We start from the raw sequence: 13,918 nt of genomic DNA, 5'->3' as shown, positions 1-13,918 counted from the left end.
CTTCTTAAAATTTATTTAACAACAACCTTTCAGAGAAAGAATGGGACCCACTCCCAGTCACATTCTCTGATGGAAATGACAGTAAACTTGATTTCTATGTACTTCTGTGTAGGCTTAGGCTTTTGGCAATAAGGCCCCTGTGTTCCTCCAGAGACAGCTAACAGAGAAGGTAAGAGGGAACTGCATATCTGTATGGACTGGGGCCAGGACAAAAACCCCTCACCAACTGAGAGCCCACAGGACCCTGGCAGAAGGAAGAAAAACACTCCTACCTAGCTCCAGGCTTGCAATATTTATTCTCAGTATATGTTTGTGTCTAGACAAGTAGGAGGGGGACTTGGTGGGACTTGGCTACCATGACCTCTGGGGAGACTGGCCAGGTCACAAGAGCAACAGGACAAGAAATGGGAGGGAGGTAGTAGTCACAAGGCCTAGAATGAAGTGTGTGGAGGCTCTTGAGGGACTCTGCAGCACCTGACTGGACGGCTGCTCGGTCGCCTCCAGCTGTGGACCCACATGCTTGTTCTGAGACTGCGGCACGAGGTGGGGTTGGCAGGGCCTGACCTGACGCCTGTCTGGGAACTCGGCCTCCCCGGGGCTCTGTCCTCTTCTTGCCTCGCTCACCTGTGGAAGGAAGTCCACAGTTACATACTACCAACCATAGTAGCTCCCTTACCTACTCACACCGCCGACACATCCTTTGCCCAGCCCAACATACCTGTTCCACTTGGCTGAAGACCCGTAGCAGATTTCCACGAAGCACACCTTGGAGCTCTTCCTCACTCCAGCCCCGCCTCAGCAACTCCTCTATCAGCACCGGGTACTTAGACACATCCTCCAGCCCCTGGGGGAACCTGTGTGGGCCACAGCTGCCAGTTTAGCCTTAATTCTGGTGCAGGGCCCACTGTTCTACCAGCCCCCATCACTTATGGGAAACTAAAAGTTCTGGGGGCCAGTGAATGCAGCTCTAGGAGCTTAGAGTGTCTGCAGGCTCTTCCTGATTGTGTGCTTGGCCCACCAGGGGACTGTGGCTCTGAGGGGCTCAGAGTGGAACTTGGGCTGGGCAGATGAGCTCTCCTCAGGGGGATAGGCATGCTGAGTGACTATAATGGCCTGGACTGGACCTGCTAAGATACAGAAGGGCCTTACAAACAAGCCTTGGGAGTGGAGGATGTGGCCAGACTCTCAGGGAGGGGAGAACTCGTGGGGAGGGGGAGAAGAGGGGACATTTATTTACAGAACTCCCTGATATGTGCCCCTGCCCATGACAAACCCTGGGGAACCACTTACCGGTTGGACCCATCATAATTCCCGCCAATCCCGATGAACTCCGATCCAATGACTGATCTGATGTGGTCAAAGTGATCTGGAGTGGAGTGGGGTGGAGTAAGCGGTAGGAGAGGACAGGCTGGATTTAGACTGTGGGACCAGCCCTGGTCAGTTTCTCCACAGACACCTACAGCTCTCCTGGTTTTTGCAGCTGACTCCACAGAGTGCACAGCCTGTCATGAATCCTGATGTGACTCCAGGCTAACCTAGGGTGAACCTTAGAGCCACCCCTTTTTGGGAGGTTTTCCTGCCTTTGGGTTCTTCAGAACCTTGGGGAACATCTGCTTGTCCTGCCGAGTGATGTGGTTAATGAGACAGATGCAAAGCTTGGGAGCAAACACGAGCCTCTAAAAAGCAGGACATCCCAACTCAGTTCAGGGGGCCAAAAAGAGTTGTGTCTACTGTCTCTGGGCTGTCGGGAGGTGTGCACTTTGCCCAACCTACGTGCTAAACTGGTGGAGCCATCTGAAGGCCTGGGTGGCCCTTGCCCAGCCAGGGCTGCACAAAGACAGAGGTGGGGCTCACCTGCCACAGTGGACACATTAGCCAACAGGTTGCACTGCAGCACCCCAAAGGAGAGTGTCACCATCACGATGCCACCATTCTTCTTCTAGAGGAAGAAAAGTGGGGAGACTCAGCTTGGCACCCTCTTGCCTTATCCACTCATTCAGCCAGCGAACCCACCTATGATGTGGGGGTTCTACCTCACTGGATTTCCATGTCCTTAGGTTTAGCCTTGAGTTGAAGAGATGGAGGAGGAAAAATCAGCTTTGGGTTGATGGGTATGTAAGTTTTCTTTATTCATGATCAAGAGTCTTTGGATGTGGCCTAGTATGATGGTACAATTGACTAATCCTCCCCATACAAGGACCAGGATCCCATGGGGTTTGTGTCCCGGGCTGCTCTACTTCCCATCCAGCTCTCTAGTTGCAGACTGTTGAGGATAGCCCAAAGCCTTGGGACCCTTCCACCCATGTGGGAGACCTGGAGGGAGCTCCTGGCTCCTGGCTTTGGACAGAAGATCTTCTTCTGTGTCTCTCTCTCTGCAAATCTGATCTGCCTTTACAATAAAAATAAATAAACCCTTTAAAATAATATAAAATAAAAACAGCATACCATCGTTTTAAAAAATGCCTTTTCTTGGGCCCAGCGGCGTGACCTAGCAGCTGAAGTCCTCGCCTTGAAAGCCCCGGGATCCCATATGGGCGCCGGTTCTAATCCCGGCAGCTCCACTTCCCATCCAGCTCCCTGCTTGTGGCCTGGGAAAGCAGTCGAGGACGGCCCAAAGCCTTAGGACCCTGCACCCGTGTGGGAGACCTGGAAGAGGTTCCTGGTTCCCGGCATCAGACTGGCGCACACCGACCCGTTGCTGCTCACTTGGGGAGTGAATCATCGGATGGAAGATCCTCTCTGTCTCTCCTCCTCTCTGTATATCCGGCTTTCCAATAATAATGAATCTTTAAAAAAAAATGCCTTTTCTCTCTATCTCACCTTCTCTTTCTGTAAAACCTGTTTTTCACATAAAAATAAGTAAATCTGGGGAAAAAAATAATCCTTATAAGAAGCATATCTGGCCCCGGGCTTGAGGGCTGGGCTTCCTCACCACAAGTTGCAGGATGTCATCGGGGACGTTCAGTAAATAGTCACACACAGCCCTGGCAGCCGAGTGGGAGAAGATCACGGGAGCGCCAGAGACCTCCAGGACTCGCCTCACCAAGGTGTCTGACGCGTAGGACAAGTCTACCATCATGCCCAGCCGGTTCATTTCTCCCACCACCGCCTGCAGCAAGAGTTGGGTTTTGGGGAAGAGAGGGATATCAGAAGCATGCACGTGGGTACACTTTTCTGTAAGAAACAGTTGGGTGGGGAACAGAACAGGAGTGCTCACCTCACCAAAGCTTGTCAGCCCTCTGATGTTGGTGTAGAAGGGGTGTCTGAACTTGCTGGAACTTTCCGCCCTGCAGGATAGTCAGGGGAGGACAATCAAACCAGCTGAACTTGGAACATCAGAGCCTGGGGGTCTCTGTTGGATCATCTATCTCACTTCTGGAGAGATGGGGACCCAGGGCCAGCTACTTTTTGACAGTGTAAGGGGTTACTGGGAATCTACCCTCAATCTCTGGAGCCCTCTCTAATTGCCGAGGGCTGCAGCAGTTTCCACACCAGGCTGTCGGCCACGGCATCCCAGCCAGGTACCATGCTCACCAGGGTGTGCTGCAGGTGAAAGTGAGTGTCAGGTAGCGCACTCCCAGCCCATAGAAACTGCGCAGGACAGAGAGGCTGCTGTCCAGGGAGTGGCCACCTTCCACGCCGATGAGGCAGGCCAGTTTTTGAGTGCTGTTCAGACCTAGAAAAGGGTAGCAGGTCAAGTGGTCAGAGCACACAGGGGCAGTGCCACTTGGGCCCCCCACTTCTTCCCCTCTCTGCCAGCCCACCTTGGACTGAGGTCACCAGCTCCAGCTCAGAGTAGGAGGCACATATGCGATGGACGAGGTCAATCTGCTCCAGGGTGAAGCGCAGGGCATCCTGGTCCTGGGTCTCACATGGGGCATTGACTGACCAGAACTGGGGATGCAGGAGGGATCCAGAATGAGCCAGTATACCTCTAATCTCCCAGGCCTGCCACCACTGTCTCAGGCCTCAGAGCACACATCTGGGTCAGTGGCCCCAAGGGAGATGCCACATGACTCCCTGGTGTATTAATAACTATTAGGCTTATTACCAACAGCCAACTGTAGATTCATGACACAGCATGGACTGTTATCTCCACCAAAAATATCAGTGTCTACCATGTCCTTTGTAGTAACCCCAAATCCTCCTATTTTCTGCATGTCTCCACAGAACCTGTTGTCCACCACCTACCCACCCCTAGTTTACCTGCCTTGGCTTCTAGTCATGCTCCCCACCCCCGCCCCTGCAGGTTGCGCCCCACAGAACTTACACGACAGTATACTCTCAGTCCCTAGTCACCCAGAGGTTGGCCTACTAAGCCTTTTGTGGCCCCAACCTTCTCCAGCAGCCATGCAGTGGCGCAGGCTGTCATGTGTATCCCTTAATGGTACCTGGGCACCCACAAGGCCAGCCCTAAGCCTGTCCAGGCTGGTCTGGCTTTGGCTGAAATTGCGCAGGTTGACATCCTGTAGCATGTTCTGGTAACGCTGTCTCAGGAACATAGGCAGTTCATTGTGACTGAGGGTGGAGACAAAGTCAGACACGACATATCAACCTTCCTAGGTCTACCTTTCCCACCTCACCAAGGTTCTAGTCACCTAGATAAAACAGTGACTCCCTGAGACACCCCCCCCACTCCCCGCTAAGACAGGAGGGTTCCACCAAGAAGGTGATAAGGGAGGAGCAAGCACCCATGGGTAACAGAGGAGATGGCCTCTGAAAGTGGTGTGAGAGGACCTACTCCGCAACCCTGCCAATTCAGAACCCCCTTCCCTGCCAGCGGGGCGCTCAGCCTCTACCTGTCTATCCCCAGGCCACACCTACGTACCCATCCACGAGTGGGAAGCTCCGCATCAGGGCTTGTGCATGCTGCTGCAGACTAAGGGAACTGGGAGTGCTCTGTAAGGTGGTGCTGCTAAGGGTCCCAGGCACAGTCGTGGCATTGGGGGTGCCAAGGATACCGAGGGTGCCAGGGGCACCCGGCGAGATTTGGGCATGGGTTACTGGCAGCAGCGACAGCAGGAGCAGCAAACATAGCAGAGGCTGCCGGCAGAACACATGGGGACCCTTAAGGCCCGTGGAGGACATAGTGCGCAGGACCTGGTAGGGACCAAGGGTCGCAAGAGTCTGGAAAGTTGGAAGAACACAAAAGCAGAGTTCCAACCGATTCACAGGTGTGGCCTTGCTCAAAAAGGGTTTCAGTCAGGCGACTCTACGAAAAACTGGAAAGACTGCTGGGCTGAATTCCACCCCACGCGCAGCAGCAAGACCCCCTGCCGGCGTTAAAACCCCCGCGACTGCTGAAACAGGCGAGCGCCCCCCACGGGCTGGGCGGCCCGTGCATGCAGCGTGCGACTGCTCCCTAGACTCCGCCCCCCGGCTGCATAGACCTACCGACACGTAAGGGGATCCATGGCCGAACAGGTTAGGGGCAAGCAGAATATTTTTTTTTAGGGTCCAGTGCAAAATATTTTCAAAATATATTCTTTTTGGGGACCGGGGCAGTAGCCTAGCAGCTAATCTCCTGGCCTGGCACACGCCAGGATCCCATGTGGGCGCCGGTTCTAATCCCAGCTGCTCCACTTTCCATCCAGCTCCCTGCTTGTGGCCTGAGTAAGCAGTCGAGGACAGCCCAAAGCCTTGGGACCCTGCACCTGTGTGGGAGACCTGGCTGAAGCTCCTGGCTCCTGGCTTTAGATCAGCCCAGCCGTTGTGGCTACTTGGAGAGTGAATTGATGCAAAATCTTGTTCTCGATCTCTCTTCCTCTCTTGTATATCAGCCTTTCCAATAAAAACAAAAAAATACATATTTTTTGTACCAAAATAAACTTGTCTTTCAAAGTGATAGAAGACCAGGGTGGAGTTCCTGGTTGCTAGCTTCAGCTTGGCCTACTCCCAGCTGTTGTGGCCATTTGGGAGATGGAAGATCTCTCTCTGTGTTACTCTGCCTTCCAAATAAATAGGTAAATAAATATAGTCTGGGAATCCCAGACTATACAGAATTGTACCATAACATTCAATATTTAAAATAAAAATTAAAAAAAGAAAAACAAAAAAAAGAAGAAATATATTTTAAATTTATTACTAGATCACAAGCAGGGAGCTGAAAGGGAAGTGAAGCAGCCAGGATATGAACTAGTTCCTGTATGGGATCCTGGCAGATGCAAGGTGAGGATTCAGGCAGTAGGCCATCACGCTGGGCCCCTAAATAAATACATCTTTTTAAAAATTATACTGAAAAAAATGTATTCTACCTTGTAACTTAAAAAATTGAGTTAAATACCAAGAAGCATATTTCTGAAAGCAAAATTTAAAAATATATTTATTTGGGCCCGGCGCCATGGCCTAGCGGCTAAAGTCCTCGCCTTGAATACACCGGGATCCCATATGGGTGCCGGTTCTAATCCCAGCAGCTCCACTTCCCATCCAGCTCCCTGCTTGTGGCCTGGGAAAGCAGTTGAGGATGGCCCAATCCTTTGGGACCCTGCACCAGTATGGGAGACCCAGAAGAGGTTCCAGGTTCCCGGCTTCGGATTGGCGCGCACCGGCCATTGCGGCTCACTTGGGGAGTAAATCATCGGATGAAAGATCTTCCTCTCTGTCTCTCCTCCTCTGTGTATATCTGACTTTGTAATAAAATAAATAAATCTTTAAAAATATATATATATATTTATTTGAGGGGCCAATATGGAGGCTCAACCAGCTAATCCTCTACCTTCAAGTGCCAGCATTTCATGAGGGTACCAGTTCAAGTCCCATCTGCTGTACTTCCCATCCAGCTCCCTGCTTGTGGTCTGGGAAAGCAGATGAGTATGGCCCAAAGCCTTAGGACCCTGCATTCATGTGGGAAAACCAGAAGCAGCTCCTGGCTCCTGGCCTCAGATCACCTCATTTCAGGCTGTTGTAGCCATCTGGGAAGTGAAGCAGTAGTGGAAGATCTTTCTCTCTTTTGTTCTCTCTATAAATTTGCCTTTCCAGTAAAAAAAAAATCTAAAAAATTTTTTAAAATATTTATTTTATTTGTAATTGGAAAGTCAGACATACAGAGAAGAGACAGAAGAAGATCTTCTGTGTGTTGATTGGCTCCCCAAGCAGTCCTTGACTGCTTTCCCAGGTCACAAACAGGGAGCTGGATGGGAGGTGGGGCTGCCAGTGTTAAAACCAGCGCCCATAATGGAACCCAGCACATGCAAGGCAAGGACTTCAGCCACTAGGTTACTACAGTGGGCCCTAAGTTTTTTATTGAAAGTTAAAATTACAGTATGAGAGGAAGAGAGATGGGGAAGATATTCTTCGTATGTTGGTTCATTCCCCAGAGGGCTGTAACAACCAGAGTTGGCCAGGCATTAGTCAGGAGCCGGGAACTTTGTCAAGGTCTCCCACATGGGTGCAGGGGCCCAGGTACTAGGGCCATCTTTTACTTTCTCAGGTGCACTAGCAGGAAGTTAGATCAGAAGTGCAGCAGCCAGATAGGAATTAGGACCCATTTGGGACTCTTAGTAAGCCACAACACTGGCTCCAAGTCCCTTTTCTGTTTGTTTGTTTTTAGTTGTTCTATTTTTATTGTTGAGTACTATGAATTCTCTGGTGTGGAATTCCTACATTTATTATAAATGGCTGGTAAAAAAGCTTAATTTTTGATGTTGGTTTACATAGTTGACAAGAATGCAGGCCCATGAGGAGCACTGAATAGGATGGGGACAGTCAAAGTATGGGGGAAGGTGGGTTGGACAAATGCTCTGATTCCCCTTTCTCCCCTACTCCCTGCTTTTATTTTTTGTTTCTTTTTTATGTCCCCACCCTTTTTAAGATTTTTTTTTTTTTTTGGAATGTCAGATTTACAGAGAAGGAGAGACAGAGAGAAAGATCTCCCATCTGCTGGTTCACTGCCGAAGTGGCTGCAATGGCCAAAGCTGAGCCAATCTGAAGCCAGGAGCTTCTTCCGGGTCTCCCACGCAGGTGCAGGGTCCCTAGGCTTTGGGTAGACCTTGACTGCTTTTCCAGGCCATAAGCAGGGAGCTGGATGGGTAAGTGGAGCTGCCAGGACATGCACTGGTACCCATATGGGATCCTGATGCATGTAAGACGAGGACTTTAGCTACTAGACTATTGCAACACAGCCCTGCTTTTTAAAATATATTTGGTAGAGTGATAAAGGAGAGATTTCTCATCTACTGGTTCACTTCCAGATGGCAATAACAGTTGGAGCTTGGCCAGGCTGAAGCCAGGAGCCTAGAAGTCCTGGGTCTCCGACATAAGTGACAGGGGCTAACCACTTAAGCCATCACCTGCTGCCTCCCAGCATACTCATTATTAGGAAGCTGGACTTTAAAGGGAAGCCAGAACCTGATCCCAAGCAATCCCCTTATGAGATGTGGGTGTCCCACATAGTGGTTTAACTGCTGTAACAAGTACCAGCAGTTAAACTATCATGTTTATTGTTGTTCCTTAAGTTCATATATTAAAATATGACTACTTTTTTTTAAAAAGATTTATTTTATTTTTATTACAAAGTCAGATATACAGAGAGGAGGAGAGATAGTTAGTGGAGCTGCCGGGATTAGAACTGGCAACCATATGGGATCCCAGCGCATTCAAGGTGAGGACCTTAGCCACTAGGCCATGCCACTGGGCCCAAAATATGACTACTTTTAAAGATAATCACTTGGGTTTTGCTACTCACATTTTTTTACTTTAAAGAGCAGCATTTGGGGTTTTGTGTTGCTGTAAATATGATTTCATTGCCTTTGTGGGCAGATATGAATGCATTACTGTTGGATATATATCTGGGGTGAAACTGCATGAGGTATGCAGACTAATAGCATTGTATTATCCATTATCATCATGTTATTACTAGCTGTCATTATTAGCATTAGATATTATTATTGCAGTTGCTATTGGTTATCATTACAGATTTGGGGGTAAAACAGATGCCTAAGTGGCAGGTGCCTTTGGAGAGAAGTCCCAGAGGGATTGATCTGGGAACCCACTGTGGGGCCAAGACTTATTACCTGTCCTGGTATTCTGAGCTCAAAGAGGAACAGAGAGGTGAGTCATGGTCCAGGGAGGTTCCTCTCCTGGGAATCCAAAGCAGAATTCCCTGGAAGACCCTAGGAGGTGATCAGTGGTTCAGCATGTTGACTGCGATGAACTATTGGGGGTGGGGTACGCAGAATGGGTTCTGCTCCTCTACAGCCAGACCTACTGTCATTGTCCTGTACTGAACCCAACTACATGCATCTCCTCAGATCACCAGAGCAAACAGAAGCTGCAGCGCAGGGTGCCCTCACCAAGACCAGAGCTGAGAGAAGTTGTGCTAGCAGACCACACTGCAAAGAGAGACACTCAGGCTTGGCTTCACATCCAAAATATTTATTTCTAGGAAATTCTTACGTCTTCATAAAGGGGGAGTTTTCCAGGGGCATCTGTAGCTGTCAGTGATATCTGGCAGCACCACATTCAGAGCCACAGAATGAGGATTGCAAAGGTGGCAGCAGCCAGGAGCCCTGAGGCCCTGTGTAGTGGGGATTTGGAGAGTGACATGTTGGATAAGTCTAATGACCAATGTGTTGGAACTTCAGTGGGTCGCTGGCCTGAAAACGCATACTGTCGCCGATGCAGGCGTGGTTGTGAGGAGCGGCAGGTGCTCCCCAGCTGTTCCTCCGGGAACTTGTCCTCCAGTGGGCTTTGCCATTTGTTTTGTTCCCGTACCTAGAGGTGGCAGCCAGTGGTCAGCAGTTTCCTTGCTGCCCCAACCCCTGCTCAGAACCCACCACCCAAGCTACTCTCATCCAGTCTAACGCACCTGTTCTACTTGGCTGAAGACCCGTAGCAGGTTTCCACGGAGCACACCCTGGAGCTCTTCCTCACTCCAGCCCCGCCTCAGCAACTCCTCTATCAGCACCGGGTACTTAGACACGTCCTCCAGCCCCTGGGGGAACCTGTGTGGCCACCGGCCAGTAGGCTCATGAACCCGAGACCTGGTTCCTTGATCCCAACTCACAACCACAACCCTGAGTGTCAAGGGTCCCCTGAACTCTAGTCCTGGTCACTTGTAGGAAATGGAGACTGGCAGAAGAATAAGTAATCCACTGCTGTTCTTCATCCTTTAGAAAGAGGACTTCAAACCTCCTAGAACATTTGCCAAAACTCACTGAATTATACTACTAAAATCTATGCTTGCCACTGTATGCAAATATTCTCTCCATTTCCCACAAGCCCCAGGAGATGGGAAATACCAGGTGGGAAAGTCCTAAGGCAGTGAGGACCATCAAATGGTGGGCATGATGACTGGGACAGCTCCTTAGCTGTATACCCAACCTTGGACGTACCACAGGAAAACACTCACTTGCTGGTTCCGTCATAATCACCGCCAATGCCAATGAACTTGGATCCAATGACTTCCTTGATGTGGTCAAAGTGATCTGGGGAACGGTGGAGAATCAGTGGGGTTGCCAGAGCAGGCATCAGCCAGGCACTGGGCTCTGCTGATTGTCCAGCTTTGCAGTCTATAAGGTCAGTTCCTCCATGGCCCAGCACCTCATGTAGCACCCACAAAGCTCTGAGGTTTGAGCCAAACTGACGAATTGGTTCTATACTGGCCTTGTAGTTTGGAGCAGATCCAAAGTCATTTGTTTGGGTCATTTCCCATCCAGGATCCAACCTGCCTCACATCTCTTTGACAATTGGCAAGGGGCTCTCCTCCAGGGCAGTGGAAGATGAGAGCGAGAGAGATTAAAGACCACAACTGAGAAAGACTCTAGAGACCTGAGACACTGCCTATCCCGTGGCTAGCAGCAGGGTGGGTGCTTTGGTCGCCCCCTTCAAGAGGAACAGATGGGCAGGACCTGAGGGTTACATCTGAGTTCTTCCCTTATGCCATCACAATCACAGCACAGACCCTGCTGTGACTCGGGGGGCTGGGAGGGGGCATCGCGATGCTATATGCTGAGCCTGGAGGAAAGACTTACCTGCCACAGTGGACACGTTGGCTAAGAGGTTGCACTGCAGTACCCCTACGGACAAGGACACCATCACGATGCCGCCATTCTTCTTCTGCAGAGGCAAACAAGTGAACACACTCTGTTTGGCTTCCCCCGTGCCCCAGCATCCCTGCATGCCCTCCTACCCCTCTGGGTCCCTGGAGAGGAAGGTGTTTAGCTCTGACTTTGGACCCTTTGGGTCTGTGAAGGGAAGAAGGTTGGCCATTTTGTCTTGGTCCTCAGTGTGAGGGGTAGAGGAATCGGGAACAGTAAACTCCCACTAGGCTCAATGATTCCAGGACTGTGAGTTTATGGAGCAGAAGAATTTCAGTCTAGGGTTTGCGGAAATTAAGGGAACAGTGAGTGAGGTTCCAGGGCTGGCTAGTTTCTCACCAGAAGCTGCAAGATGTCATCAGGAACATTCCGAGGATTCTCACATACACTCCTGGCAGCCGAATGGGAGAAGATGACGGGCGCCTGTGACATTTGCAGGACCCGCCGGGCCACAGCATCAGAGACATGGGACAAGTCTATCATCATGCCCAGGCGGTTCATTTCTGCCACCACCTTCTGCAGAAGCAGATTGGGAGAAGGCTGTCAGGGATACGCATGTGTGTTCCTATTTCTGAAGGAAAGCATGGGTGACAAGAAGACAAACAGGGTCCCCACCTCACCAAAGCTGGAGAGTCCACTGACATTGCTGTAGAAGGGGTGGATGCCCTTGGCGGAGCTCTCAGCCCTGCAGGAAGGCAAAAAAAAAAAAAAAAAAAAAAAAAAACAAGTAGTCTGGCCATGCCTGGCCATCAGAGCTTTGGGGTCCCTCCAAACCCTCTATCCCTCAAAACCCTTTCCCCCAGAGCAAAAGCAGGGACTTAGGAGAGGCTGCACATGGCAGTAAAAGTGCCCTGCTGGGGTTTAGGCTTGCTTCTGTGAACCCCAGAATCCCGCCTCTCTTCCTCATTCCCAAGTCAGTGTCAGCTGCCAAAGGCACAGCTTGATTTTAGTCCATCATTTGACTGCATGGACATCTCTGCCTCAGTGGATCGGCGCACACACTGTGATCACCAGGGTGTGTTGCAGGTGTGGGTGAGTGTCAGGTAGCGCACTCCCAGCACGTAGAAACTGCGCAGCACGGAGAGGCTGCTGTCCAGAGAGTGGCCACCCTCCACGCCGATAAGGCAGGCCAATTTCCAGGTGTTGTTCAGGGCTGGAGATGAGAAAGGTTTGATGGTTACTTTCATGGACTGGAGCAGCTCAACTGAGTTCTTAACAGCCCCTTGCTGACTGACCCACCGTGGACTGAGGTCACCAGCTCCAGCTCAGAGTAGGAGGCACACATGCGACGAATGAGGTCAATCTGCTCCAGGGTGAGACGCAGGGCATCCTGGTCCTGGGTCTGGCATGGGACGTAGGCTGACCAGAACTGGGAACAAGGCCAAGGGTTGGCGTGGGCAGAGGCTGCTTGGGAGCACCCAGAGAGCCCAGGGAATACTCTTGGTACTCCCACCCCCATGGCGGCCCCTGCAAGCTCCAGAACCCACATCATGGCATTATGTGGGCCATGATGACAACCGAGTTTTCAAGTAACTAGTGTGCTCTCTGGGCCCTCCACTCTCTTCCACTCTACCCCGTGTGTTTCCCCGTGGTACCTGGGCACCCACAAAACCGTCTTTAAGCTTTTCCAGGTTGGTGTGGCCATGACTGAAGTTCCGCAAGTTGATTTCCTGTAGCCCTTTTGAGGAAAATTGTCGCAAGACCAGGGGCAGGTCATTGTGGCTGGAGGAAATGTAAAGACAGAGTCAGAAGGGGGGTGTGTGTGAATGGGGTGTGTCCCTCAGACCTCCAGGTCAGGTAAGACAATTGGAAATACCCCACTTCATCCTGCCCACAGACTCCACTAAGACACTCTGAGGCCTTAACTGGGGGCTTCCACCCAAGAAGTAATCGGTAGAGAAGGGAAAGGACACCCAGGGGTGTTGGGAGGGGGCCTCCTCACTGGCTGAGCATGCCCAGGGATGCTCTCAGTCCCCCTACTTGCCCTAATGCAGCATCTACCCACCCATCCACAAGTGGGAAGTCCCGCATCAAGGCCCGTGCCTGCTCTTCAAGGGCCTGGGACCTGGGGGTACCCAGTGTCGTTGAGGCGCTACGGGCGCCTGGCGTGGATGTGGTGCCCGGGGCGCCCGTGGTGGTGGGCCCGCCAGGGGTGCTGGGTGATGTCTGAGCGTGGGTTATGGGCTGCGGTAGGAGCAGCAGCAGCAGGAGCAGAAACAGCTGAGGCGGACGAGTCCGCCAGCCGAGCAAATGGGGACTTTCGAAGCCCGCGGGTGGCATCGTGCACGGATCCGGGCAGACGTGCTGATCGCTGGAGCCTGAGGATAGGGATGGGTGAAGGGCAGAAGGCCCCGGCGGAGTCCCGTCCGTCCTCTCCACTCAGCTGCTCAGCTGCACTGCCGAAAGTTGGGCGGGAATTAAGTTACGGGAACTTGCAAAGGCACGCCAGGAGTCCCAGGCGTCAGGGCGTGGCTCGACCGCGGGCGGCTTTCCGCCTTCCTTGCGAAGAACGCCCCCACGGGATGGGAAGGCCTCCCTCCGTCCCCACCCGTCCCTCAGCTGGCGCCGTCGCCTCTCATGAGCTTGGACTCTTAAGTTGGAGAGAGGGTGCTTCTTCCCGGGAATGGCCCTCCATCCTGGGGCTTCCCAGGACCACACTGTATCCCTGCTTCCCTGGAGCCTACCCCGGCCCCACGGGAGGGCCGCCAGTGTCTGGGACTGCGGCGCTCTGGGTTCCGGTTTCCAGGGGCTCGGCAGCGTGTGGGGGAGGAGACAGTGTCTGGAAATGAGAGGTGAATTTGAATGCAGGAAGCCGGCCACCACCCCTGCCTGAGCTCTCTTGCTTGTCTTATCCTGCCTGCCATATCCATTCCCTGACGCCA

The 13,918-nt window shown here is 51.8% G+C and overlaps 2 protein-coding genes across 2 annotated transcripts; both read right to left on the bottom strand.

The window, feature by feature from the left end:
- Positions 1-277: 277 nt before the first annotated feature.
- On the bottom strand, positions 278-5,088 carry LOC101535529 (dipeptidase 3). The gene is made up of 10 exons (XM_012926603.2): positions 4,829-5,088; positions 4,392-4,518; positions 3,765-3,894; positions 3,535-3,676; positions 3,218-3,287; positions 2,933-3,109; positions 1,855-1,939; positions 1,291-1,366; positions 719-854; positions 278-624 (listed from the first exon to the last, which is right to left on the bottom strand). The coding sequence occupies exons 1-10, from the start codon at positions 5,086-5,088 to the stop codon at positions 382-384; spliced, it is 1,446 nt and encodes a 481-aa protein (XP_012782057.2). The 3' UTR covers positions 278-381.
- A 4,268-nt stretch (positions 5,089-9,356) lies between these two features.
- Positions 9,357-13,458, bottom strand: LOC101535762 (dipeptidase 2). The gene is made up of 10 exons (XM_004584170.3): positions 13,042-13,458; positions 12,632-12,758; positions 12,276-12,405; positions 12,048-12,189; positions 11,652-11,721; positions 11,376-11,552; positions 10,971-11,055; positions 10,349-10,424; positions 9,806-9,941; positions 9,357-9,711 (listed from the first exon to the last, which is right to left on the bottom strand). The coding sequence occupies exons 1-10, from the start codon at positions 13,314-13,316 to the stop codon at positions 9,460-9,462; spliced, it is 1,470 nt and encodes a 489-aa protein (XP_004584227.2). The 5' UTR covers positions 13,317-13,458; the 3' UTR covers positions 9,357-9,459.
- Positions 13,459-13,918: the final 460 nt, after the last annotated feature.

Source organism: Ochotona princeps, chromosome 16, assembly GCF_030435755.1.
Source record: "Ochotona princeps isolate mOchPri1 chromosome 16, mOchPri1.hap1, whole genome shotgun sequence".
Classification (NCBI taxonomy): domain Eukaryota; kingdom Metazoa; phylum Chordata; class Mammalia; order Lagomorpha; family Ochotonidae; genus Ochotona; species Ochotona princeps.
The sequence above is the reverse complement of the archived record's forward strand: the minus strand, read 5'-3'. Positions and strand labels throughout refer to the sequence as shown.

Excerpts from the sequence above, each read along its gene's own strand:
- LOC101535762 (XM_004584170.3), bottom strand. The coding sequence starts at position 13,316 with ATGCCACCCGCGGGCTTCGAAAGTCCCCATTTGCTCGGCTGGCGGACT. Across the intron at positions 9,942-10,348 it reads GATTATGACGGAACCAGCAA|GTTCCCCCAGGGGCTGGAGG; the intron begins GTGAGTGTTTTC and ends GTGGCCACACAG. Across the intron at positions 9,712-9,805 it reads TCTTCAGCCAAGTAGAACAG|GTACGGGAACAAAACAAATG; the intron begins GTGCGTTAGACT and ends TGCCACCTCTAG.
- LOC101535529 (XM_012926603.2), bottom strand. The coding sequence starts at position 5,088 with ATGTCCTCCACGGGCCTTAAGGGTCCCCATGTGTTCTGCCGGCAGCCT. Across the intron at positions 1,940-2,932 it reads ATGACATCCTGCAACTTGTG|AAGAAGAATGGTGGCATCGT; the intron begins GTGAGGAAGCCC and ends TTCTTCCTCTAG. Across the intron at positions 855-1,290 it reads AATTATGATGGGTCCAACCG|GTTCCCCCAGGGGCTGGAGG; the intron begins GTAAGTGGTTCC and ends TGGCCCACACAG.